This window comes from Oncorhynchus gorbuscha, linkage group LG26 (assembly GCF_021184085.1).
Source record: "Oncorhynchus gorbuscha isolate QuinsamMale2020 ecotype Even-year linkage group LG26, OgorEven_v1.0, whole genome shotgun sequence".
Taxonomy (NCBI): domain Eukaryota; kingdom Metazoa; phylum Chordata; class Actinopteri; order Salmoniformes; family Salmonidae; genus Oncorhynchus; species Oncorhynchus gorbuscha.
This window is the reverse complement of record NC_060198.1, coordinates 22672411-22697071: the sequence shown is the minus strand read 5'-3', so window position 1 is coordinate 22697071 and position 24661 is coordinate 22672411. Positions and strand designations below refer to the sequence as shown.

General features: G+C 42.5%; 1 protein-coding gene across 1 annotated transcript in view; it reads right to left on the bottom strand.

Annotated features, from left to right (window-relative positions):
• Window positions 1–496: 496 nt before the first annotated feature.
• LOC124016118 (corticotropin-releasing factor receptor 1-like) overlaps window positions 497–24661 on the bottom strand; it is a 157058-nt gene continuing 132893 nt past the window's right edge. The window contains exons 8-14 of the mRNA XM_046331648.1: window positions 20756–20909; window positions 20581–20641; window positions 18722–18794; window positions 17596–17681; window positions 14282–14420; window positions 13971–14012; window positions 497–5132 (exon numbers count right to left, since the gene is read on the bottom strand). Coding sequence (XP_046187604.1) covers window positions 4992–5132; window positions 13971–14012; window positions 14282–14420; window positions 17596–17681; window positions 18722–18794; window positions 20581–20641; window positions 20756–20909 — 696 coding nt within the window. The 3' untranslated portion in view covers window positions 497–4991. The remainder of the gene's footprint in view (window positions 5133–13970; window positions 14013–14281; window positions 14421–17595; window positions 17682–18721; window positions 18795–20580; window positions 20642–20755; window positions 20910–24661) is intronic.

Sequence of the window (24661 nt, the reverse complement as noted above, 5' to 3'; positions counted from 1 at the left end):
GAATAAAAAATAAATTTTAAAAAGTGTAAATATTGTACAATCCAGGTGTGCAAATCTCTTAGAGACTTACCCAGAAATACTCACATCTGTAATTGCTGTCAAAGGTGATTCTAACATGTATTGCCTCAGGGAGTTGAATACTTATGTAATCAAGATATATTTGTTTTTTTCCTTCATATTTTTATTTTTTACAAATGTTAGAATTTGTCTTCCATTTTGAAATTACAGAGCATTCTGCGTAGATTGCATTTTTATCTCACCTTGTAACACAACAAAAGGTGGATAAAGTAAAGGGGTGTAAATACTTTCTGAAGGCACTGTATGCCACTGCAAGAATCTGTGAAACGTCTCACTCGTGTCAAGTATATTCTATTGAATGACATTACACTCTGTGGTATCACTCATTCATTGTCACTCAGAATAACTTGCTGTATCTTTTCTGAAGTGAAAAATGTAATATTATGTAAAATGTTATTGCACAATGATTTCAGTGAGAAGTTATGTCATATGGAAGAGAGGAATGGACAGATTTTTTTGGTTTGTTAAAAAAACACATTTTAATGCACCATTTATGTAGTAGCACTGTTCCATATATTTTTTACTTTCTCCACATTTCTCTTATTAGATTGCTATGTATTTTATTTTATTTGACAAACTCTGTACAACTCCTCAACGCTTTCCAACATTGAACAAGTAGATTCATAAACATAATAAATATAATTTTTCCTTCTTGGACATTGAAAGAGGAAAGAAAATTGAATTGCAACATTATCAAACAAAAGTGAAAATCAACCTACGTATCGCACCTTTCATCATTACAAAATCTTAAGTAGACACATTGTGGACATAATTAGATGTATTTATCAATCTACATTATAAGGTAATGTTGGCCTGTGTCCTTCAACAAAAGCTGTACCTTTTAAATAATGTGATAAATATACAATTCTGTGACATTTAAATAAATACAAATGTTTTCGCTTCTTAGACCTTCACTAAAGACAAACGCAACGTACATACCCGAGAAAGAACACTTACTTACATCGTTGTTATAGTAACTATAACTGCATCGAGAGCAATCGGACAATTCCCCTCTGCACAATTAAGGAAAACAAAAACAATCGAAAGGGCAGCGCATTTCTTATTGAAATGAAGAAATAGGGCAAGAAATAAGAACAGCCTATTGACTAGATAGCTAGTGTCTTTGGAGGATGTTTGTGACCACAAACTATTTTGGGAATGGCAAAGAAAAACAAGAAAACATTTGATCACACGGGTGTTGCTGACTACACTAATAGCATTTGTGCAAATAACTGGAATTCATTATGAAGCTGTCTGTGTACTGTATACTGGATAATGAGAGCCATTTTCAATGTAATTACTAAATTAGAGAAGTATGCTGACTGCGACACACTTTGAGAGACACCTATAAAAACAAGGAAAATATTCCTGTTTCCTGGAAAAGGAAGGAAAATAGCCAAAAAGTTAATTTGCTACATAATACTGAAATACTGCATTTGATTGAAAAGGTTTTCAATAGCATCTGGTTATGATAACTAGAATATGTGTTCAGAATAGAATTACATCGTGTTTGGAGTACAAGTCCCCAAAATCTGGAAACAGTGATGTAGAACAGGGTCCTTGTAACATTATAACAGAGAACCAACTGGCTTTTGAATTCCAGGGTAAATCATTTTGGTATGAGGTAACATATTTTCATGACAGAGGCAGATACCTGGAATTGGAATGCATAACACTATCATACATTGGCAATTCCATTCCAGACTAACCTCCAATCTAATGCATGTAACAACCTCATGTATCCTGGCTGTTTAGGAGTACATGGTGTGTGTTAGATGACTGTAGCATCCCTGACTGGGTAATAAAGCAGAGCCCACAGGTGACAGGCAGACATAGATGAAGTGGCATCTGTGATTCTTGTGATCATTCGTTTCAGCGAATAAGATACATCTGTCTGACAATACGTTTTATAACTATCACTGAAAGCGATCTGTAAACAACATTGCCAATGAAATCACACATTTTATTCTGACTGCTTTATGACAATGATCAACAGGGTCCGGGAGGAAAAAAAGGATTCAGATCAACCATTTTTTTGTTGTTGCCTATAGACATTTCTGTCAACGGAAGGTTGGCTTTGTTTATGAGTTTGCAAAATAATCACAGTGTCTTGTGACAGGGTGCGTCATTTTGGATTTCGATGAGTTGTCAGGATGATGTTTATGTGTCAAAATGTAATATCAGTTAGCACTTCAGGATGCATTTCAACTGAATACCCACTGTATTGACGTCAGTTCAATATCTAGTTTTCATTTGAATTTGGTTGAGTTGTCAACTAACGTGAATTCAATGTGAAATCAACCAAAAATGTCACCCTATCATTGGATTTAGGTTAAAAGTTGGATGAAAAAAATACAGAAATCCCTTCTTGCAAATCCAATCAGTTTTCCACGTTGATTAAACATCACATAGAATTTTTGGGTTGACATGACGTTGTAAATACTGTATATAGTTGTGTTCCAAAAAAGCAAAGGTCTGTATGAACAAATACATGAAAAACAGCACTCTATGCCTTTCAAACCCTTAAGAAAAACATCAAAACAACCAACAAGATTGACAATCTGCGAATCAACAATCCCTTTTTCTGTCCCTGTTTGTGCACTATGGCCCAGGGGCATGGCCGCAGGACAATGTTTTGGGGGGGTGCTTTCACTGTTTTTGTTATACTTTTTTAAATGTAGATTTATTAGGGAGTGCTGCAGCAACCTCAGCACCCCTACTTCCCAAGCTATGCCAGGGGAACATTTTAAGTCAAATCCCAGCTGGTCTCAGTTTCCATCCTTGCCTCTTTTACCACAAAAGCCCTTTTCATTTCATTCCCAGTTCTTCCATTCACTTGCTCATTCATAGAGATGTTGCACAGCAGGGAACAGTGTCAGGATACAGGCTTCGGTACTCTTCTCTCTTTCCTGAATTGTCCCTGGCTCTTAGCTGTCAGCCAAACTAGCTGTGACTTCCCTGCAGGTACAGCTAATTAGTGGACCATGCTGGTCTGTGTGAGAGAGAGAGGTAGAGAGAAGTGTAGTGCGAGAGAAAGAGAGAGAGAGAGAGAGAGAGAGAGAGAGAGAGAGAGAGAGAGAGAGAGAGAGAGAGAGAGAGAGAGAGAGAGAGGCAGATGTGAAGTCACTGTGGCCATTATAGCTCTCACAGTCCTCTCACAGCTCTACCTACTGGGCCGAGCTATCTTCACAACACCAAGTAGCACTTTGGTCTGAATTGGTTTCATCCTGTGCTGTGTGGGGTTGTGTGTGGAAGCCAACTGGGTCTCTGAACCCTGAGATTGAAGCTTCAAGTTCACAAGCTTTTTGGGAGGGCTCCCACAATATTTTTCAGAGAGAGAGAGGTGAATCCTACTGCAATACATTTGAGACTGGTCCTGTCTAGATAATGTCTATCTGAATATGCATCACGCTATTCCCCTTTGTCAGAACAAACCACAAGAAGTCAGCATTCACTCAATCATCTTCCAGACCTTGTGTTCATCTTTTCCTAGTTACTTTGACTTATGAATGTGTAATTTAAAAAATAAAGTTCTGCTATGTGCATGACAATATCTGATAAATGGTTTTATGTTCTGGAATGAGGATCAGATTTTTGATGGTCCTTCATAATGGATGGCTCAAGAAAAAGTATTACCAGTACCCACTGGATTTAGTACAGATAAGATACGCAAGTTGTAGAGATGAATCAACCAAAACATCTACGTTCCTCTCAGACCTTAACATATCTAGCTCAATTCTTTTGTTTAAAAAAAATAATAATTGGCATTTCTCCCAATCTGGCTTTTAACAATGCTATGCTAAAGTGGACGGTGTCTTACTACGGTGCTGGTAATTTTGGAATTTGAAATAAATAAAAGTGCTTTCATAAAGGAGTGCTTATCCAGTTGAAAATTAACACCTTTTACAACCTCACTCAACAGAACATTACTTTGACAAGTGGGTACCAATTTTCACAGTTCGTTCACATAAGCAACAGTGTTGGATAACGTCACGTCCCCTTTTTCCGCGTGCACAATGCCTTGGTCGTTGCTGTACGGATAATGGGAAAGGCATCCATCTTCAATGGAGGCCAAAGATTTCACATCGGAACAGGGTCTCCATGAAGATCCATCAGAAAAACAGCAGGAAGGAAAGGGAGAATGTTTTCCAGAGACAGTAGTCTGGACAGACCTGAAATGAATGGTCCATGGCAGTCAATCCCTTTGCAGCGCCAGCAAGCATAGCCAACTCAAAGTTCAAAAATGTTTCTACAGAAAATAAAAACATGCAAAGGAAAAATAATCAAATGGTTGTGTCTATGATCTTGAACAGGTCAGTTCAACAGGTATCATGTATTTGACACTGATACAAGCACGTGCCCCAGTACCATTTTCTTCCCACTCTCAAAGTCTTGTAATGGACTCCAACTCCATCCATATGGACTCCAACTTCTGGATTTTGCAGAATAAAAAAAACAATAAGAGAACACTAAATTTACTGACGAACAGGTGAAAAAAAATAGATCTGACATCAAATGTCACCTCTCAACTGAATCTGCCAACGCCACAGGGATTGTACCAATACCCTGTGCTGCCTTTTGGCAAGAAGTCAGCTCCTGACATTACTTTGTTTGGCCATTGTCATCATGAGCCTCCGTAGCTTTCAGAGGGAACGCATTGAGCGAACGTACCTCAATATATCAGCAGGCGAGAGACTAAAGAGGTCACCGCTCCCCTGGGAGGGGGTCTGTGAGGTTGTTATTACAGACCAAGTGTACACTGTGTGAACCATCACGGTGCGGTAGCTGTTTCCCTCGGTTGGTGTGGAGAGAAGAGGGGAAGAGGTGCTCTGCTGTGGTGGACATGTTGGAGGGGTGGTTGGCGGTGAGAGGTTAGACGGGGGCTTTCAGCCAAAGCAGAGTTTTGTTGGTCCTCAAACAGCCGATGACTGCTTGATGCTGTGGAAGCTGACCCTCGTGGGCGACGTGGGGATGGACATGGCGCGCGCCACTCGAGCCCTGATTGAATGCTTGTCCTGCCAGCGGTGCCATCTCTTCCTAACCGCAGAACGCACCTGAGAGGATAGCACAGAGGGCAAGAGAGAGAAGGAGAAAAAGAGAGAAAATACAAATGGATTTTGGTTGGTCTGATGGTGTAATTATTGACTAAAGAAACATTTCAGGGCAGAAACTACATAATCGGCAATGTCAGTTTGATTGAATACCACTTATCGTTAACTGGCAGGTTAAGTGAGTTTCCATTGAATTGTTTTCACCTAATTCAAATATTTATCCCATACTTCCAAATTGTGGTAACCAAGGAGAAGAGGAGGACAGTGTTGGGACAATGCAATGGGGTTAAAACTTGTGCTACACCATGAGGACCACCCTGTATTCTCGAATAGCAAGTCAGTGACATGATGAGAACTACTTTCCTTATTTGCTTTCGGATCTTATTAACCTCATTAGAAGCCCAAACTTTGACTGGATGTATCAAAGCATACGTGTTACAGACCCCTTTTCTCACTAATAATTTAGTTTACTTTGGCTCCCTGGTTTAAGTATGCTGAAAAGATCCAAATCTAAGTTCGGGTTGTTCCCCTTCTAAACTTATATTCATGACACGGTGTGCTCCATAGAGCTTCTACATCTTGAATAACATTCTCTTTCTTCAGCAGGAAAGTGTTTATGATTATGACAATTAACGCTCATAGGCATAATGTTTGTATCCATGATTCAACTAAAATGCAGGCATTATGTAAGATGCCTATCACATTCTCACAGGCTGGGAAGCTCTCCGCATGTAGATGCCAGTATATTTATTTCAAGTCAACGTGTTTGTTTTTTCACCCGCTTCTGAGGAACTAGAATAACAAGCAGCTCTATCTTTGTCTTATCATGTGATACCCTGCAGGGTCCTTTGGAACACTTCACACAGTTGGCTGTGGAATTGAAGGAATTGTGTCACATAGGATGAGGACTGTGTACAGTAGGGGTGTGAACACAGTAAAGACACTTGTTTATGTATGCGAATAGAGCCTTGAGTGTTTATTAGGGAGCACAGAATAATGATAACTGTATATTCATGATTATAGATAGAATAGCTGCCTGACAGTTTGAGTACAGTGTGGGAGTGCTGGAGTGATTTCATGGAAAAAAGGAAAAAGGAATCACTTTCCCGCTCTTTTGTCAGAGACTGGAAGCCTTTCACACATAAGAGGCTGTAATCAGGTTTCCATGTCACCTTTTTATCAGAGTAAAGTTGGTTGGATAAAAAAATTCAGGTCTGCTGGAAACATCTAATTTGTTGACAAAACCAAATATGTGATATTTTTTATGTCTGTGAAATAAAATGTAATAATTGCAGTAGAAACGCTTTTATCCGCACATATTGACATTCTACCATCATTGTGAAGTAAACTTGCATTCACACTATGCTATGTTGTGTGATCCTCCCACTGCGACTTGGCAAAGCATGCACAGTTTATTATCTTATTATTAACAGTTTATTAACTTCACAGGGTGGTAAAAGTGCACGGTAATGAGCTTGATGCTCCTTTCCAATAACTATTGATGGTCTTAATTTGTATGGTAGGGACATGATTATCCATAATTAGCTGCCAGTTGAAAAACAAAAATGATCCTGGTCTTATCCATAACCTTCTAATCTACCCTCCGAGCTGTATCTGCGAGCTGTTGGCTAGAGCTACAGTTGAAGTCGGAAGTTTACATACAGGTCATTAAAACTAGTTTTTCAACCACTTGACAATTTTTTTGTTAACAAAATATACTTTTGGCAATTCGGTTAGGACAACAACTTTGTGCATGAAACAAGTCATTTTTCCAACAATTGTGAACAGACATATGATTTCACTTGTAATTCACTGTATCACAAGTCCAATGGGTCAGAAGTTTACATACACTAAGTTGACTGTCCCTTTGAACAGCTTGGAAAATTCCAGAAAATGATGTCATGGCTTTAGAAGCTTCTGATAGGCTAATTTACATATTTTTTGTCAATTGGAGGTGTACCTGTGGGTGTATTTCAAGGCCTACCTTCAAACTCAGTGCCTCTTTGCTTGACATCATGGGAAAATCAAAATAAATCAGCTAAGATTTTCCTTGGGAGCAATTTCCAAATGCCTGAAGGTACCACGTTCATCTGTACAAACAATAGTATGCAAGTATAAACACCATGGGACCACGCAACTGTCATACCACTCAGGAAGAAGACGCGTTATGTCTCCTAGAGATGAACGTACTTTGGTGCAAAAAGTCCAAATCAATCCCAGAACAACAGCAAAGGACCTTGTGAAGATGCTGGAGGAAACAGGTACAAAAGTATCTACATCCACAGTAAAACGAGTCCTATATCCACATAACCTGAAAGGCCGCACAGCAAGGAAGAAGCCACTGCTCTAAAAAAAAGCCAGATTACAGTTTGCAACTGCACACGTGGACAAAGATCGTACTTCTTGGAGAAAAAGTCTGATGGTCTGATGAAACAAAAATAGAACTGTTTGGAGGAAAAAGGGGGAGGCTTGCAAGCCGAACAACACCATCCCAACTGTGAAGCATGGGGGTGGCAGCATCATGTTGTGGGGATTCTTAGCTGCAGGAAGGACTGGTGCACTTCACAAAATGGCATCATAAAAAAGGAAAATTATGTGGATATATTGAAGCAACATCAGTCAGGAAGTTAAAGCTTGGTCGCAAATGGGTCTTCCAAATGGACAATGACCCCAAGCATACTTCCAAAGTTGTGGAAAAATGCCTTAAGGACAACAGAGTCGTGGAATTGGAGTGGCCATCACAAAGCCCTGACCTCAATCCCATAGAAAATTGGTGGGCAGAACTGAAAAAGTGTGTGCTAGCAAGGAGGCCTACAAACCTGATTCAGTTACACCAGCTCTGTCAGGAGGAACGGGCCAAAATTCACCCAACTTATTGTGGGAAGCTTGTGGAAGGCTACTCGAAACGTTTGACCCAAGTTAAACAATTTAAAGGCAATGCTACCAAATACTAATTGAGTGTATGTAAACTTCTGACCCACTGGGAATGTGATGAAAAAATTAAAGCTGAAATAAATCATTCTCTCTACTATTATTCTGACATTTCATATTCTTAAAATAAAGTAGTGATCCTAACAGATCTAAGACAGGGACTTTTTACTAGGATTAAATGTCTGGAATTGTGAAAAACTGAGTTTAAACGTATTTGGCTAATGTGAATGTAAACTTCCGACTTCAACTGTACGTGCCAAGTGGGCACATTTGCTGTTTATCGCACACTTTTTGTGCCAAAACTAGGATGGAAACGCATAAAACTTTTGGTTTTGTTCTGTAAATAAAAAGTTATGTGACTAAGGGTTTTTATGTGCACTTGTAACGGCGTTCGTCTGTTGAATGAAGAGAGTCGGACCGAAATGCAGCGTGTAGGTTACTCATGACTTTAATGAAAGATATGACGGTACATGAAATAACTGAAATACGAAAACAACAAACGTAACGAAACCTAATACAGCCTATCTGGTGAATACTACACAAAGACAGGAACAAACACCCACAAAATACAAAGCGAACTCAGGCTACCTAAATACGGTTCCCAATCCGAGACAACGAGAATCACCTGACTCCAATTGAGAACCGCCTCAGGCAGCCAAGCCTAACTAGACACACCCCTAATCATACACAATCCCAAATAATACAAACCCCAATACGAAACACAACATATAAACCCATGTCACACGCTGGCCTACCCAAACATATAACAAAAACACAAAATACTATGACCAAGGCGTGACAGAACCTCCCCCTTAAGGTGCGGACTCCCGGACGCACCTCAAGAGCATAGGGAGGGTCCGGGTGGGTGTCTGTCCATGGTGGCGGTTCTGGCTCGAGACGTGGACCCCACTCCATTAATGTCCTATTTCCTCCCCTTCGCGTCCTGGGATAATCCACCTTCTCTGCCGACCATGGCCTAATAGTCCTCACCCAGATCCCCACATAACTGAGGAGCAGCTCGTGACAGAGGGGCAGCTCGGGACAGAGGGGCAGCTCGGGACAGAGGGGCAGCTCGGGACAGAGGGGCATCTCAGGACAGAGGGGCATCTCAGGACAGAGGGGCATCTCAGGACAGAGGGGCAGCTTGGGACAGAGGGGCAGCTCGGGACTGAAGCAGCCCGGGACTGAGGGGAAGCCCGGTACTGAGGGGAAGCCCAGTACTGAGAGGAAGCCCAGTACTGAGAGGAAGCCCAGTACTGAGAGGAAGCCCAGTACTGAGATGAAGCTCAGGCAGGTAGTAGGCTCCGGTAAATCCTGGCTGGCTGTGGGAACTGGAAGATTCAGGTTGTCTGGCAGATCTGGAAGAGACTGGTTGTCTGGCAGATCTGGAGGCGCTGGGCAGACTGGGAGCACTGGCGGCGTTGGGCAGACTGGGAGCACTGGCGGCGCTGGGCAGACTGGCGGAGCTGGGCAGACTGGGAGCACTGGCGGCGCTGGGCAGACTGGGAGCACTGGCGGCGCTGGGCAGACTGGGAGCACTGGCGGCGCTGGGCAGACTGGGAGCACTGGCGGCGCTGGGCAGACGGGAGACTCCGGCAGCGCAGGAGAGGAGAAAGGCTCTGGCTGCGCTAAACAGGCGGGAGACTCCGACAGCGCAGGAGAGGAGAAAAGTGCTGGCTGCGCTGAACAGGCGAGGCGCACTGGAGGCCTGGTGCGTGGTGCTGGAACTGGTGGTACTGGATCGAGGACACGCACAGGAAGCCTGGTGCGGGGAGCTGCTACCGGAGGACTGGTGTGTGGAGGTGGCTCTGGATAGACCGGACCGTGCAGGCGCACTGGAGCTCTTGAGCACCGAGCCTGCCCAAGCTTACCTGGCTCGATGCCCACTCTAGCCCGGCCAATAAGAAGGGCTGGTATGTGCCGCACCTGGCTCTGCACCCGCACTGGAAACACTGTGCGCTCCATAGCATAACACGGTGCCTGCCCGGTCTCTCTAGCCCAACGGTGAGCACAGGGAGTTTGCGCTGGTCTCCTACCTGGCATAACCATTCTCCCTTCTAGCCCCCCCCCCCAATAATTTTTTTGGGTTGCTTTTCCGGCTTCCAACCGCGTCGCCGTGCTGCCTCCTCATACCAGCGCCTCTCCGCTTTAGCCGCATCTATTTCTTCCTTGGGACGGCGATATTCTGCCGGCTGCGCCCAGGGTCCTTTTCCGTCTAATATCATCTCCCAAGACCAGAAGTCCTTATATTGCTGCTCCTCACAATTAACAGGGAGAGTAGGCTCAGGTCTGACTCCTGACTCAGCCACTCTCTCTCTGCGCTCTTCCCCAATAAATATTTGGGGGTTACTTTCGGTTTTCGCTCTGCGTCGCCGTGTTTTCCTTTTAGACTCCATTCGTCTATAGCCCTCTTCGTACTGCTGAAGCGAATCCCAGGCGGGCGCCTGCACTCTCTCTGGGTCGGCCGCCCACCTGTCGATTTCTTCCCACGTCGTATACTCCATGCCTTTACCTTCCATAACGTCCTCCTTTAGCTCCTGCCAGTTATCTACGTCGTTGCCAGTTACACGCTGCTCGGTCCGTGAGAGGTGGGTGTTTCTGTAACTGCGTTCGTCTGTTGAATGAAGAGAGTCGGACCGAAATGCAGCGTGTAGGTTACTCATGACTTTAATGAAAGATATGACGGTACATGAAATAACTGAAATACGAAAACAACAAACGTAACGAAACCTAATACAGCCTATCTGGTGAATACTACACAAAGACAGGAACAAACACCCACAAAATACAAAGCGAACTCAGGCTACCTAAATACGGTTCCCAATCCGAGACAACGAGAATCACCTGACTCCAATTGAGAACCGCCTCAGGCAGCCAAGCCTAACTAGACACATCCCTAATCATACACAATCCCAAATAATACAAACCCCAATACGAAACACAACATATAAACCCATGTCACACCCTGGCCTACCCAAACATATAACAAAAACACAAAATACTATGACCAAGGCGTGACAGCACTGTCAAGAAGCATTGCTTTTTATCTGCATCTGCAAGTCAGTTTGATGGAAACACAGCTCTGTGGGGAAATTTGCATCTTTATGTTGATTTTAGAAGATGAAAATCTTGAAAATCTGTCACAAATTGGATGGAAACCTAGATTGGGAAGCAAAATGGATCCATTTAAAAGAAATGCCAACCAAGGCGGAGATTATGGCATTAGTGAATGCATGTGTAAGTGAATGTGTGTGACTGTGTATACTCCAATGCTAGCGCCTATAATCCTCCACTGAGTGTTTTTGTCTATTACTGTTGTCAGTTTAATGACAACAAAGAAGGTGGTAATATGTGTGAAAAGGTGTAGAGTTGAATGAATATAAACGATAACTCAGAAGAAAAATAGCAGAACAACAGATACATACTGAGGTAACCAATTCCAGAGTTTCATAAGAGATATGCCGTTATTTTGTAAGACATAAAACTTTCAATATTACTGCAGTTTCCTGTGCTTTCCATTCGAATCATGTTTTATATCATACAGTGAGCTCAAAAGTATTGGGACAGTGACACGTTTGTTTATGTCTTGCCTCTGTACTCCAGCCATTTGGAAAAGGTCTGAGGCTGGAAAAGTTTAAGAACCTGTGTTGGTCTAATAACAGTATGTGGCTTTGTACGTTTTGCTCTACTCTATAATTATTCACAGGTAACTGTGGGTAAATGTCAGATCTATGCAAATATGAGTTTCACATTTATTCCCATAAGGTTAGAGGTGATTACTGTCGTATAGGCTAGGCTGGGAGTTTGGCCTGCTCTTTTTCTTGTGCGTGGGTGGGCGTTAAAAATAAAACTAGCCTATTGTCCTGACAGGTTGACAATCTGACACACAGCCTGCCATGAGTGTCAAACCATTAACATTTCAAAATAACCCCTTTTTAGAGAAGGCAATTATGTAAAGCTATGAAGTCGCTGAAAATCACAGGATTTCAAATGTGACATTTCAATCTGGTTTTGGAATGTTTCACATGTGGATTTTCATAAGTGATCACACAACCTTTCACATGTGGAATCATGTGTTATAGGAATATATTTTTTTGGTTTCCCACTGGTTGTGGGAAGGAAGCCATATGTTTTCTGACCGGTAAAACGTTCTGAGAATGGAAGTGAAAATTTTGCCTGTTCTGTGAATGTTTCTTTTTAGGTTGCAGGGAGCTTCTGAGAACATTTTACTCTGACCACCACTTAGTTCATGGGATTCAATACATGTCATGACATTCAATATGTCCATCAGATTGTGGGGTCTAGTGGCTTTGAAACACACTACAAAATGACTCCGTCCGGACTCTGGAATATTCAACAAATACGCCATAACTACCACCACAATCCAGGTATTGCTTAGTCAGGATTACACGCTTAGAGACCCGACAGATCCATTTTCTCCCTGCTAGTGAGGTTAGCACAAGGTGAGTGCGTCTTTGTTTTTGGCTAGGCTAGGTTTTCCCATATCAGCAGGCTCTAAGTCTGTCATTAGAGTCAGGGTTGTGTGTAATTGCTTCAAGGGGTCTTCCAGCAGCATAGGAGTTATTAAAAGAAGATTTTGGAGAAGAGAGAAGGTTAATCCCTCATCAAGATTTCAGTGCAATTGATTAATATCAGTTAGGTCATTAGCCACTGTGTGAGTGTGAAGTGTGAGTGTGAAAGAGAGCTATACTAGCGAGGAATGCTAAAAGTTGGCCGCGACTGACTGGTATGGATAAAGCAGCACTTCTTTCTACTCTCATTCCTACTGCTTGAGTAACAGCACTTCTTCTAGAACATCAGAGCAGAGAAGGCTAGTCAATAACACGTGCTTGTGTGTCTGAGGTTAGCACTACTCTGGTTCACCCTACTTTGTCGTTGATGGAAAAAAAAGCAGAAAGAAAAACATTCGGTCCTCTCAGGCTTTGCTTCACAGATCGCTGATCGCTCATGATAACATTTGAACAACCGCTGAACTCCACCATTTGTCCTTTGGATGTGTTCCCATGATACCATCGAGAGCAACAAATTAGCAGCTGCCTCGACATTAGTGACCCAACAGGAGACACAGAGGTTGATAAGCTAAGCAAACTGCCAGCACACGTCTATTGAGTGGCCACTTTTGCCCTAATTAACTGCATCTCAGTGGGAGACATCTGCCATTCTAACGTACATTGATCTTTACTCAGCGTTACTGTGTAGGCTTCATTTCATCCTTCCCGACTATCCATATAATGCTGAGGTAAAATAAATGCATTTATAAACCAAAATACTCGGATGAGTGATCCATGAGACATGACACGGGCGAGTCTCCAGTTGAGACAGATTGCTCCAGGGAGAATGGGATAGCTGAGAAGGAGGTAACTGCAATGTTTACATCAAGCTGTGTAGCAAGGCTACATTCACAGCTCTCCCAAAGGATTTGTCAGGTTTTAGGGCAAACAATCTTTTGTAACTCATGCGAGATTTAGGTTTCTCACCGATTTAATATTTTATGATAAATCCATTTAGGCAAATCGGAAATGGCAGCCTATTCCTAATATACTACTCTACCTTTGACCAGGGCACCATACAGCCTCTGACATGGGGGGTGTATATATGAGTTGGGCCAGGGTGAAGCTCATTGTGATCCTATTGATGCTGATGTTCAGTGGAGGCAATCTGTATGTCCAAGGTAACCCTGCTGCTAAGGCTTGCATTTTAGACGACACAATACATTTTTAAGGCATTTTTAGCTCTGCATGAAATGGTGCCAAGTGGACATGTTTCCAATAGTCCTGTGAGGAATGAGAGGGGGGGGGTAAGGGGAGGAAGGGATTGGTTAAGAAAAAAGCATTTACGGGTACAGTGTGAGCGGTGGGAGATCATGGGACAAAACATTAATCTGCTTACCTCGCTGTTCAGGAAGCAGTAAAACACTGACACGAAAAAGCCCTGGAGGACAGAGACCGAGGGAAAGATGTCGAGAGGGGGTGAAGACAGAGAAAGAGATGGAGAGGGGGAGGAGAGAGAAAGAGTGTTGAACATTGACGATAAAGGTGAGCAGTGTGAGCAGCACTACATTGTACTGCGGCCTACAAATATTTCTTTGACACCTTCACACACATTATTTGTTTTATATATCGTTATACGCTTCAGAATGTTGACAGCGTAAAACAAGTTCCCAAACCCTTTATAACACTTTTCATTGGGCCTGGGCATACCTGAAAAGACTCCAGAATGGAGTTGAAGTAGATGAAGACTATTTGGGCGACCTCATCCTCCCCTCCGGGGTTGACAAAAAATAGCATGTAGGTGATGCCCAGGAGAGGCAGCAGCACCAGAGTGGCCTTCACCGCTTTCCTGATGGACACACAGTAACACAAGAGTCACGTTATTAAATAAAGACTTGGCCGCCAACTAGAGTCAATAAGACACAGACACAGAGTCGTACTAGCAACACAAATAGATGGCTAGAATAGATAGAACCTGCCAGACAACTAGTGAGTCAATACTAATTTGATAATGGCTGCCAAGTTTTTGGTTCTCCTGTTCAGTGATCGTATGGTTCATGAGAGCACTCACAATACTGGCGTGTGTAGTTTGTATTTATGGTGTCAACATACCTAGGGTAGTGATTATGTTTGTCAAGTTCCTTCAATACTTTGATTCCACACTGGGTGTGGGATTACATGTTCAAACCATGGCAGCAGTTCCCAGTTCACATGCATATTGCAATACCTCATAGTCCGCTATAACTGGTAGATGAATAACTCCCAATTTAATTGTTCTGTTAACATATTTATGTTCTTAAACTTGCTATGATGAGACATAGATGTGCTGTGCGTTTGTTTTGTGCTTTCTTTGTGCTTTTGTGTGTGTGTGCGTGCCGTGCATGCCATGTGTATGCCGTGTGAACGCCTGTGTGCGTGTGTGTCATCCTCTGCCGCCCCATGGCGCTCTCGCACCTGTGAATGAGTGCGTGGCAGCTGTGCCCATCACCTGCATGCAGAAAGACCCCGATGTCAGCTGCTGAAAATGTTACCCAGCGCTGTCAGAGCTAGCATGTCACCGTACTGCCATCTCATCTATACTGATGTGAATTGGGCACAAAAGGAATGTACAATGTCAATTTCTAACATGGCCTAAAGTAATGTGACACTGACTAATTCTTTCAACTCATCCAACTCCCAGTTGAATAACAGTGGAAGTGCATTGCTGTGGTGCATACCAGCTATACGGCCCACCAAGGGGTTAATGTATGAGGACTAGGTCATGTTCTAGGTCATACTGGCTTCTCATCCATCGGCATATTATTCATCACAAGTGAAGTGCTGACCAGCAGTCCAATAGAGGAGCACTAGCAGAGGTTCAATGGCACGAGAGACACAAAATAGCACCCTATTCCCTACATAGTGCACTACTTTTGACCATGGCCGGCCCTAGTTAAAAGTACTGCACTATAAAGATAATAAGGCAGGCTGAAAGCTGGCTGAAGGGTAAGGAAGGCTGAGGCCAAATTGAATTTGCGCAATAAGAAGTGTGATTGACAAATGACTCCATTAAATTACAATAATGAGCGAGGATGTTTGCTTGGCTATTTTCCAGTCAGATGACCCCATGCAGCGTCTGTGACTCTGGTTTCATTATCCAAGGAGTCAGTCAAACTGTCTGATCTTACAGTACCAATTAAAAAGGTGCGAAAGTTATTATTGCTTGTGAATGGTCAGCATGGTGTGTTAGCCAGTTGTGGAAATCTAAGGAGCTGGTATACAGTAGCTGTGAAGGGTGTGATGTTTTCTGATGATGCAGCCACACACACACACACACACGTGCTCGTGCACACGCACACACACTCCCACCCCACCTGCCTCCACACAACAATCAATTACTGCAACTCAACCAGACAGGTATCGATTATTAGGTTTCTTCCAGTGAGGCCATTGATGTTTTTTTCAGTGTGTATTAATTAACAGCCCATTGATGTTTACTTTACCGACCCTGGCTATACATCCCAATCCCTACTGCCTATAGAAAGTCTACACCCCCTTTCAATTCTTTTCCACATTTTGTTGCTTTACAAAGTGGGATTGAAACCGATTTAATTGTATTTTTTTTGTCATTGATCAGAAAATACTGTTTAGAAGTTAATAAAAATGTAATAATTAAAATATAGTCATTGCATAAGTATTCACCCCCTTTGTTTGGACAAGCCTAAATAAGTTCATAAGTCAAATTTGGCTTAACAAATAGTATAATAAGTTATATGGACTAATAGGGGTTGACATGATTTTGTGACTACCCCTTCCTCTGTCCCCATACATACAGCATCTGTAAGGTCCCTCAGTCAAGTATTACATTTCAAGCACATATTCAACTACAAAGACCAGGGAGCTTTTCAAAAGCCTCTTAAAGAAGGGCAATGATTGGTAGTTGGGTAACACTAACAAATCAGACATTGAATATATCTTTAAGCATGGTGAAGTTAATAACTATGCTGTGGATGATGTATTAAACCTCCCAGACACATCAAAGACGCAGTCGTGCTTCTGTACTGAGGTGCAGGACAGGAAGGAAGCTGCTTAAATATGTCATCCATGAGGCCAATGGTGATGTTAAAACCGCTACAGAGTTCAATGGCTGTGATGGGAGAAAACTACAACATTGTAGTGACTCCACCATAATTACCTAAATGACAGAGTGAAAAGAATATAAAATATAAAAAACATGCATATGCAACAAGGCACAAAAGTCTTTATTTTTTATATTTTTTTTTTACAAAACACAGCTAAGGAATACACTTTTGGCCTAAATGCAAGGCCTTACGTTTGCAGAAAATCCAAACACAGCACATCACTGAATAACTGGCTCCTTATTTTCAAGCATGGTGGTGGCTACATCATGGTATGGGTGTATGCTTGACATCGGCAAAGACTGGAATGGAGCTAAGCAAAATATCCTAGAGGAACACCTGCTTCAGTCTGCTTTACACCAGACACTGGGAGAGGAATTCACCTTTCAGCAGTACAGTAACCTACAATTTAAAGCCACATCTACACTAGAGTTGCTTACCAGGAAGAGAGTGAATGAGTGAAAGTTACAGTTGACTTAAATCTGCTTAAAAATCTATGCCAAGACTTTAAAATGGCTGCCTAGCCATGATCCCCAACACCTTGACAGCGTTTTACGAATTTTGAAAAAAGTAATGGCAACTATTGTACAGTACAGGTGTGCAAAGCCCTTATGAGACTTACCCAAGAAGACTCAAAGCTGTAATCACTGCCAAAGGTGTTTCTAGCATGTATTGACTCAGGGGGGATTCTTATCTAATCAAGGTGTATTAGTGTTTTATTGTTATAAAAGAAAAAAACGTATTCCCCTTCAACATGTAGATGGTCTAGATAGTTGACAATAAAATAACAATTAAATGCATGTTAACCCCACTTTGTAACACAATAAAATGTGAAGCACTACCTGTGGGGGCCTGTTCAAAAGTAGTGCACTGTAAAGGGAGTTTGCGGCCCTGGTCCTGGCTCACCTGTACTGTATTGTCTCTGAGGTGGTGGAGGCTCTCAGCTTGGTCATGAGGATTCTCACAATGTTGAAGAGGAATATGAAGTTGATCTGAAAACAGAGAGAAAATAAGAATTTCGAATTGGTCATAATTTAAATTGATCAGTTATGATAAAACAATATTTGTCTGCGCGGGAAATAACTGTAGTGGGCTTTAAGTGATGCAAGGAGACCGGTGCCAAATAAAGTCTATATTTATTTTTATTTTTTACTGAGTGGTATAGATTATAAATCTGTTAAATCTGCATGGGAAAGACAAAACACTTGGGGAAAGCTGTCATCAAGGCAAAGGGTGGCTACTGTGAATTTCAATTTGTTTAACACTTTTTTGGTTACTACATGATTCCGTATGTGTTATTTCATAGACTTGATGTCTTCACTATTATTCTACAATGTAGAAAATAGTCAAAGAAAAACCCTGGAATGAGTAGGTGTCTCAACGTTTGACCGTGCTACTTTTGCAATGAGCGCTGCATCTCAAACAGAATTCTGAGCAAACGAATAAATATTAAATGAAAACCATCTGCCAAACAACGAGTAACGGTCTTAGGATGATTGACTGCGGTTTTAAGGGAAAATCAATCAAATACATTTTTTTACATTAAAATATAGCCTGCTAGTTGTATGATGTTTTAAACCGTGTTCCAACGCCGTGTGAGTATCTGATGAGTTATGTAGGGAAAAGGCATGAGATAATAGTTCACATATTTAAACTTGCTTAAGGGGGGGATATGTGATAAGATAGTTAAGCTGAGCTAAAACAGTTACAGTTTAGCATTCTGCAAATCATATACTATTCATATATATTCCTCATTCATTCCAAATGACCCAGTCAGTTCTGCGTATGTGTAGTAGGTGTCACGTCATTCAAATAGCTTCACGTGAGTGTGTACGTTGGAAGGCTGCGGTATAAAGTTCACACACTATCGACCTTTCCACTGTTTGTTTTGAAGCAATTACTTGACCTCGAAACACAATTTTTTTCTTGAGTGAACAGTAATGTTGTTTTGGCAGTTTTCAACGACAAGGCTAGAACACTATGTCTATACAAGGAGGAGAAATGTGAAAAGGATTGTGTAACACTGTCTTACCAGCAACACCAGGATCATTGGGCCCTGGTAGATGTAATCTGTGTACACCCCTGCCTTCTTCCCAAACCAGCACCTGCAATTTAGAACACAGAGAATTGAGCCAAACATACTGGACGATGTCAGAAGGTCAACCAATCACATTTTTTGTTGACAAAAACGAGGATGGGCCACGGCCAATCACGTTAATTGATATCAGAGGTTGGTGAGAGGGCATAGCCTATCAAAGCCAGTACTGTCAGAGAACAATAGAGGCCTTTGTAAAGCACAGCACTCCTCTCCAGCAACAGAAATCACCCAAAACAATGAATTTTGTTGTAAAAACAAAGGGAGGAAAAAAGGAAAAGTAGACACTCTCCAAGGGGATGAAAAGCTCCAGATTCACTCATTCTACAGACTCAATTCAGTGGAGTGAATTATTAATTTGTTCTGTCTTCACCTTGTTGTTAGAGAGAGAGAGAGAGAACTGTGTCTGGATAGAGGTTTGTTTTCGTCCCGCTGAGCATTATGAAAAACAAACTAACAGGATTCGGAGGGTGGGTATCACGGCAACCTGTGTGTAAGCGAGACACTCCAATGTGATGAAGTGGAAACGGTCAGATTCCTGTTGAGGCGATAATGAAATACACCCCTGGACAGAACACTAGTCTGTCGCAGGGCCTTACCCATAGAAGCGGGAAGTAGGGTAGGGGTGCTGTGATTTTTTTATTCGACGGGGGGGGAGGGACACGTTTTTACCCAGGCTGCAGACTGTTTGACTGGCTATATTGGTCCGCTAATACAGGACTATTAAAGGCCCAGTGCACTATTTTTCAGACTTATCAGGGGGTACCCTCAGCACCCCTACTTCCCATGGCTACGGCCGTTAAATCTCCTTAATGCTGAGTGCAAAGCAGAGACGCATCAAGTCCCATCTTTAAACTCTTTGGTATGATTCAGCTGATGATCAAATTCCCAACCTTCCAATCTAAGGGTGGACACTAACCACAATGCCACTGAGTTATGATGAAGTGCCTTGCTATAAAATAAGCATTTAAATCAGAGTTATATCTTTGACTGCAGGTACGTATCTTTTGAGCAAATGATTTATCTTATCTGATGTGTCATCATGGGATCTTCACACACTAATGCTCTAATGACAGTATTTCTCATCATAAAACACATCTATAGTACATTTCTAAGGCCTCATCAATGGATCATTACTACAGTAATGGTATAACCGACACATTCATCTATTATTTATTGGGCACACTAGGTCACTCTCAGATTAGCGTTCACATTGGTAATGGGTATGGATTCACATTGGTCAATGGATCCCATATTCTGCAGCAGGATAGTGGGGGAGGAGAGGAGTCAGGGAGGAGAGAAGTCGGGGGAGTAGGGGAGTCTGGGAGTTTTTCATCATGAATCTTGTTCTGGAGGCAGCTCTGCAGAGTGGACACTAGCTGGCACAGCCACAAATTCCCAAAATTGGATTTTAAACCTAACCTTAACATTAATCACACTGTGAGCCCGAATGCCTAACCCTAACCTAAAATTAAAACCAAAAAGGCAATTGTTTTCATAAACTTTTACAATACAGCCAATTTTGACATTGCAGCTGCCCTATCTGAGGGGAAATTGCAATGTTCTGCCACCTAGACAAGACTCATGACAATAAATGTCAACCTGCTATTCTGTATGCAGAGCAATTACAGGTTACATGTTCACCAAGACTCCCTTAAAATGAGGATGAATTGATTGTTTAATGCAGAAAGTTAAGGAGATGATTGGGTGACATCCATCTCTCCAAAGACAAATGGATTGCACAGGGGCATAAATAGAGATGGAGAGAATGAGAAAGAAACCATTTTTTTACTTACTTTTCGTTGTCGTAGTAAAGCTTGCCAATGGCCCATGCAATGATGATTGGAAGAGGGATGCCTGTAAAACATCACACATGGTCTCTGTTTACAGTTGACTTCCATTCTTTGTGATCAGTCGAATGAATAAATCACATCCGTCTTTCCTTCGATCAACTAAGTGTAGGCTACTCACACCACCCGATGCAGATGAACATCCACTTGCGTAGCTTATCGGTGGAGTAGGTGAGCACGATGGCTGTATGCAGGTAGCAGCCCTCCCCAAACATCCAGAAGAAGTTTGTCACGTGGAAATAGTTATAGGCTGCCGTGACCAGCCGGCACCACAACTTTTATAGAGAGGAAGGAAAGAATAACAAAAAAAAGATTAAGGCTAGTAAAAATATAAATGTGAGAGCAGTAAAGGCACCACTGGTTCCCTTTCCTCACTCCTTAGGGGGTTATTGCTTATTGGGAAAACCTTCTGACCTGCGTCTGAAATGGTGCCCTGTAGGCCCTTGTCAAAAGTAGTGCACTATATAGGGAATAGGGTTCCATTCCGGATGCAGCCCTGGTTCTTTATGGACATGTGATGAGATCGAGTAGGAGTCAGGCAGGGCTGCAGCTTCTGAAGCTTAAGCTTATTGGGGAGAGCCGGGAGGAAAGTAACACAGGGCAGAGGTGGATTTGTGTGTATTGTTGTATATTGTTAGATATTACTGCACTGTCGGAGCAAGAAACGCAAGCATTTCGCCACACCCGCAATAGCGTCTGCTAAATGTGTATGCGACCAATTACATTTGATGTGATTTGATTTAAGCTTGAATAGTCTTTGAAAATGGTAAAAAAAACATCTCCTACTACATTCCCATTAAAGTGAGATAAGTAAATGATGGTTAATATAGCTATTATGTGACCCATTTTAGTTTGATCAATATTGTGGGGCAAAATATTGTGGTTGTGCAACATTGCCATGTTGACCCATGGTTAATTTTCATAAAATATGAACCTACAGCATTAATTATTCAAATTGACACAAACAAGAAAGTATGTCTGATAATACATTTGTTGAAAGTAATGAGCATTACAAACCAAAAACATGGAGATAAGACATATATTGTGCACTTCTCGCCAGCTGTTACTTCCGTCCCAAGGTTGCGTTACTCCCACCAGCAGGTAGAAAAAAGTAACGTTTTGGTATTTCTATTCTTGGTCTATTTCATTGAAACTAATTTACTACAGAAATTAAATTACAGTTGCTAACGGTAGAGGACCTGTATATGTTGTTTGTCATAAAATATGGTATCTCTTGCTCTATCGATCTCTGAGTAATTAGGAAAAATATGAAAAGTGTTAGTTTTGTCCCTGTTCTCCCCGACGTCAATTCAACGTCGGTTCAATGGAATTTCATATGAAACGACATGGAAACAATTGTTACGGTTTTCATCTGGTGAAAGAGAGGCGGACCAAAATGCAGTGTGGTTGAAGTTCATGTTTTTTTTAATAAGAAAACTATACATGAACAAACTACAAAAACGTGTAAAACCGAAACAGTCCTAACGGGTGCAAAACACAGAGACAGGAGACAATCACCCACCAGAGACCTAAAGAATATGGCTGCCTAAATATGAGAACCACTCCTGGCAACCATAGACTTACCTAGAATACTTAACTAAACACAATCCCATAAACTACAAAACCCCTAGACAAAACAAATCATATAAATCACCCATGTCACACCCTGGCCAAAACACAAAATACTAAGGCCAGGGCGTGACAACAACATTTCAACCAGTGTGTGACCAGTTAGTAGTCTCTCTAAAAAACACTCAACCTGCGAGTGAAACTCCTCCCTGCGGTCCTTATTTAACATATGCAGCTTGTTTTTTTTATTTTGTATTTTTTATTTCACCTTTATTTAACCAGGTAGGCTAGTTGAGAACAAGTTCTCATTTGCAACTGCGACCTGGCCAAGATAAAGCATAGCAGTGTGAACAGACAACACAGAGTTACACATGGAATAAACAATTAACAAGTCAATAACACAGTAGAAAAAATGGGCAGTCTATATACAATGTGTGCAAAAGGCATGAGGAGGTAGGCGAATAATACAGTTTTGCAGATTAACACTGGAGTGATAAATGATCAGATGGTCATGTACAGGTAGAGATATTGGTGTGCAAAAGAGCAGAAAAATAAATAAATAAAAACAGTATAAAACAGTATGGGAATGAGGTAGGTGAAAATGGGTGGGCTATTTTCCTATAGACTATGTACAGCTGCAGCGATCGGTTAGCTGCTCGGATAGCTGATGTTTGAAGTTGGTGAGGGAGATAAAAGTCTGCAACTTCAGCGATTTTTGCAATTCGTTCCAGTCACAGGCAGCAGAGTACTGGAACGAAAGGCGGCCAAATGATGTGTTGGCTTTAGGGATGATCAGTGAGATACACCTGCTGGAGCGCGTGCTACGGATGGGTGTTGCCATCGTGACCAGTGAACTGAGATAAGGCGGAGCTTTACCTAACATGGACTTGTAGATGACCTGGAGCCAGTGGGTCTGGCGACGAATATGTAGTGAGGGCCAGCCGACTAGAGCATACAAGTCGCAGTGGTGGGTGGTATAAGGTGCTTTAGTGACAAAATGGATGGCACTGTGATAGACTGCATCCAGTTTGCTGAGTAGAGTGTTGGAAGCCATTTTGTAGATGACATCGCCGAAGTCGAGGATCGGTAGGATAGTCAGTTTTACTAGGGTAAGCTTGGCAGCCTGAGTGAAGGAGGCTTTGTTGCGGAATAGAAAGCCGACTCTTGATTTGATTTTCGATTGGAGATGTTTGATGTGGGTCTGGAAGGAGAGTTTGCAGTCTAGCCAGACACCTAGGTACTTATAGATGTCCACATATTCAAGGTCGGAACCATCCAGGGTGGTGATGCTAGTCGGGCATGCGGGTGCAGGCAGCGATCGGTTGAAAAGCATGCATTTGGTTTTACTCGCTTTTAAAAGCAGTTGGAGGCCACGGAAGGAGTGCTGTATGGCATTGAAGCTCGTTTGGAGGTTAGATAGCACAGTGTCCAATGAAGGGCCGAAAGTATATAGAATGGTGTCGTCTGCGTAGAGGTGGATCAGGGAATCGCCCGCAGCAAGAGCAACATCATTGATATATACAGAGAAAAGAGTCGGCCCGAGAATTGAACCCTGTGGCACCCCCATAGAGACTGCCAGAGGACCGGACAGCATGCCCTCCGATTTGACACACTGAACTCTGTCTGCAAAGTAATTGGTGAACCAGGCAAGGCAGTCATCCGAAAAACTGAGGCTGTTGAGTCTGCCGATAAGAATATGGTGATTGACAGAGTCGAAAGCCTTGGCGAGGTCGATGAAGACGGCTGCACAGTACTGTCTTTTATCGATGGCGGTTATGATATCGTTTAGTACCTTGAGTGTGGCTGAGGTGCACCCGTGACCGGCTCGGAAACCTGATTGCACAGCGGAGAAGGTACGGTGGGATTCGAGATGGTCAGTGACCTGTTTTGTTGACTTGGCTTTCGAAGACCTTAGATAGGCAGGGCAGGATGGATATAGGTCTGTAACAGTTTGGGTCCAGGGTGTCTCCCCCTTTGAAGAGGGGGATGACTGCGGCAGCTTTCAATCCTTGGGGATCTCAGACGATATGAAAGAGAGGTTGAACAGGCTGGTAATAGGGGTTGCGACAATGGCGGCAGATAGTTTCAGAAATAGCGGGTCCAGATTGTCAAGCCCAGCTGATTTGTACGGGTCCAGGTTTTGCAGCTCTTTCAGAACATCTGCTATCTGGATTTGGGTAAAGGAGAACCTGGAGAGGCTTGGGTGAGGAGCTACGGGGGGGCGGAGCTGTTGGCCGAGGTTGGAGTAGCCAGGCGGAAGGCATGGCCAGCCGTTGAGAAGTGCTTATTGAAGTTTTCGATAATCATGGATTTATCGGTGGAGACCGTGTTTCCTAGCCTCAGTGCAGTGGGCAGCTGGGAGGAGGTGCTCTTGTTCTCCATGGACTTCACCGTGTCCCAGAACTTTTTGGAGTTGGAGCTACAGGATGCAAACTTCTGCCTGAAGAAGCTGGCCTTA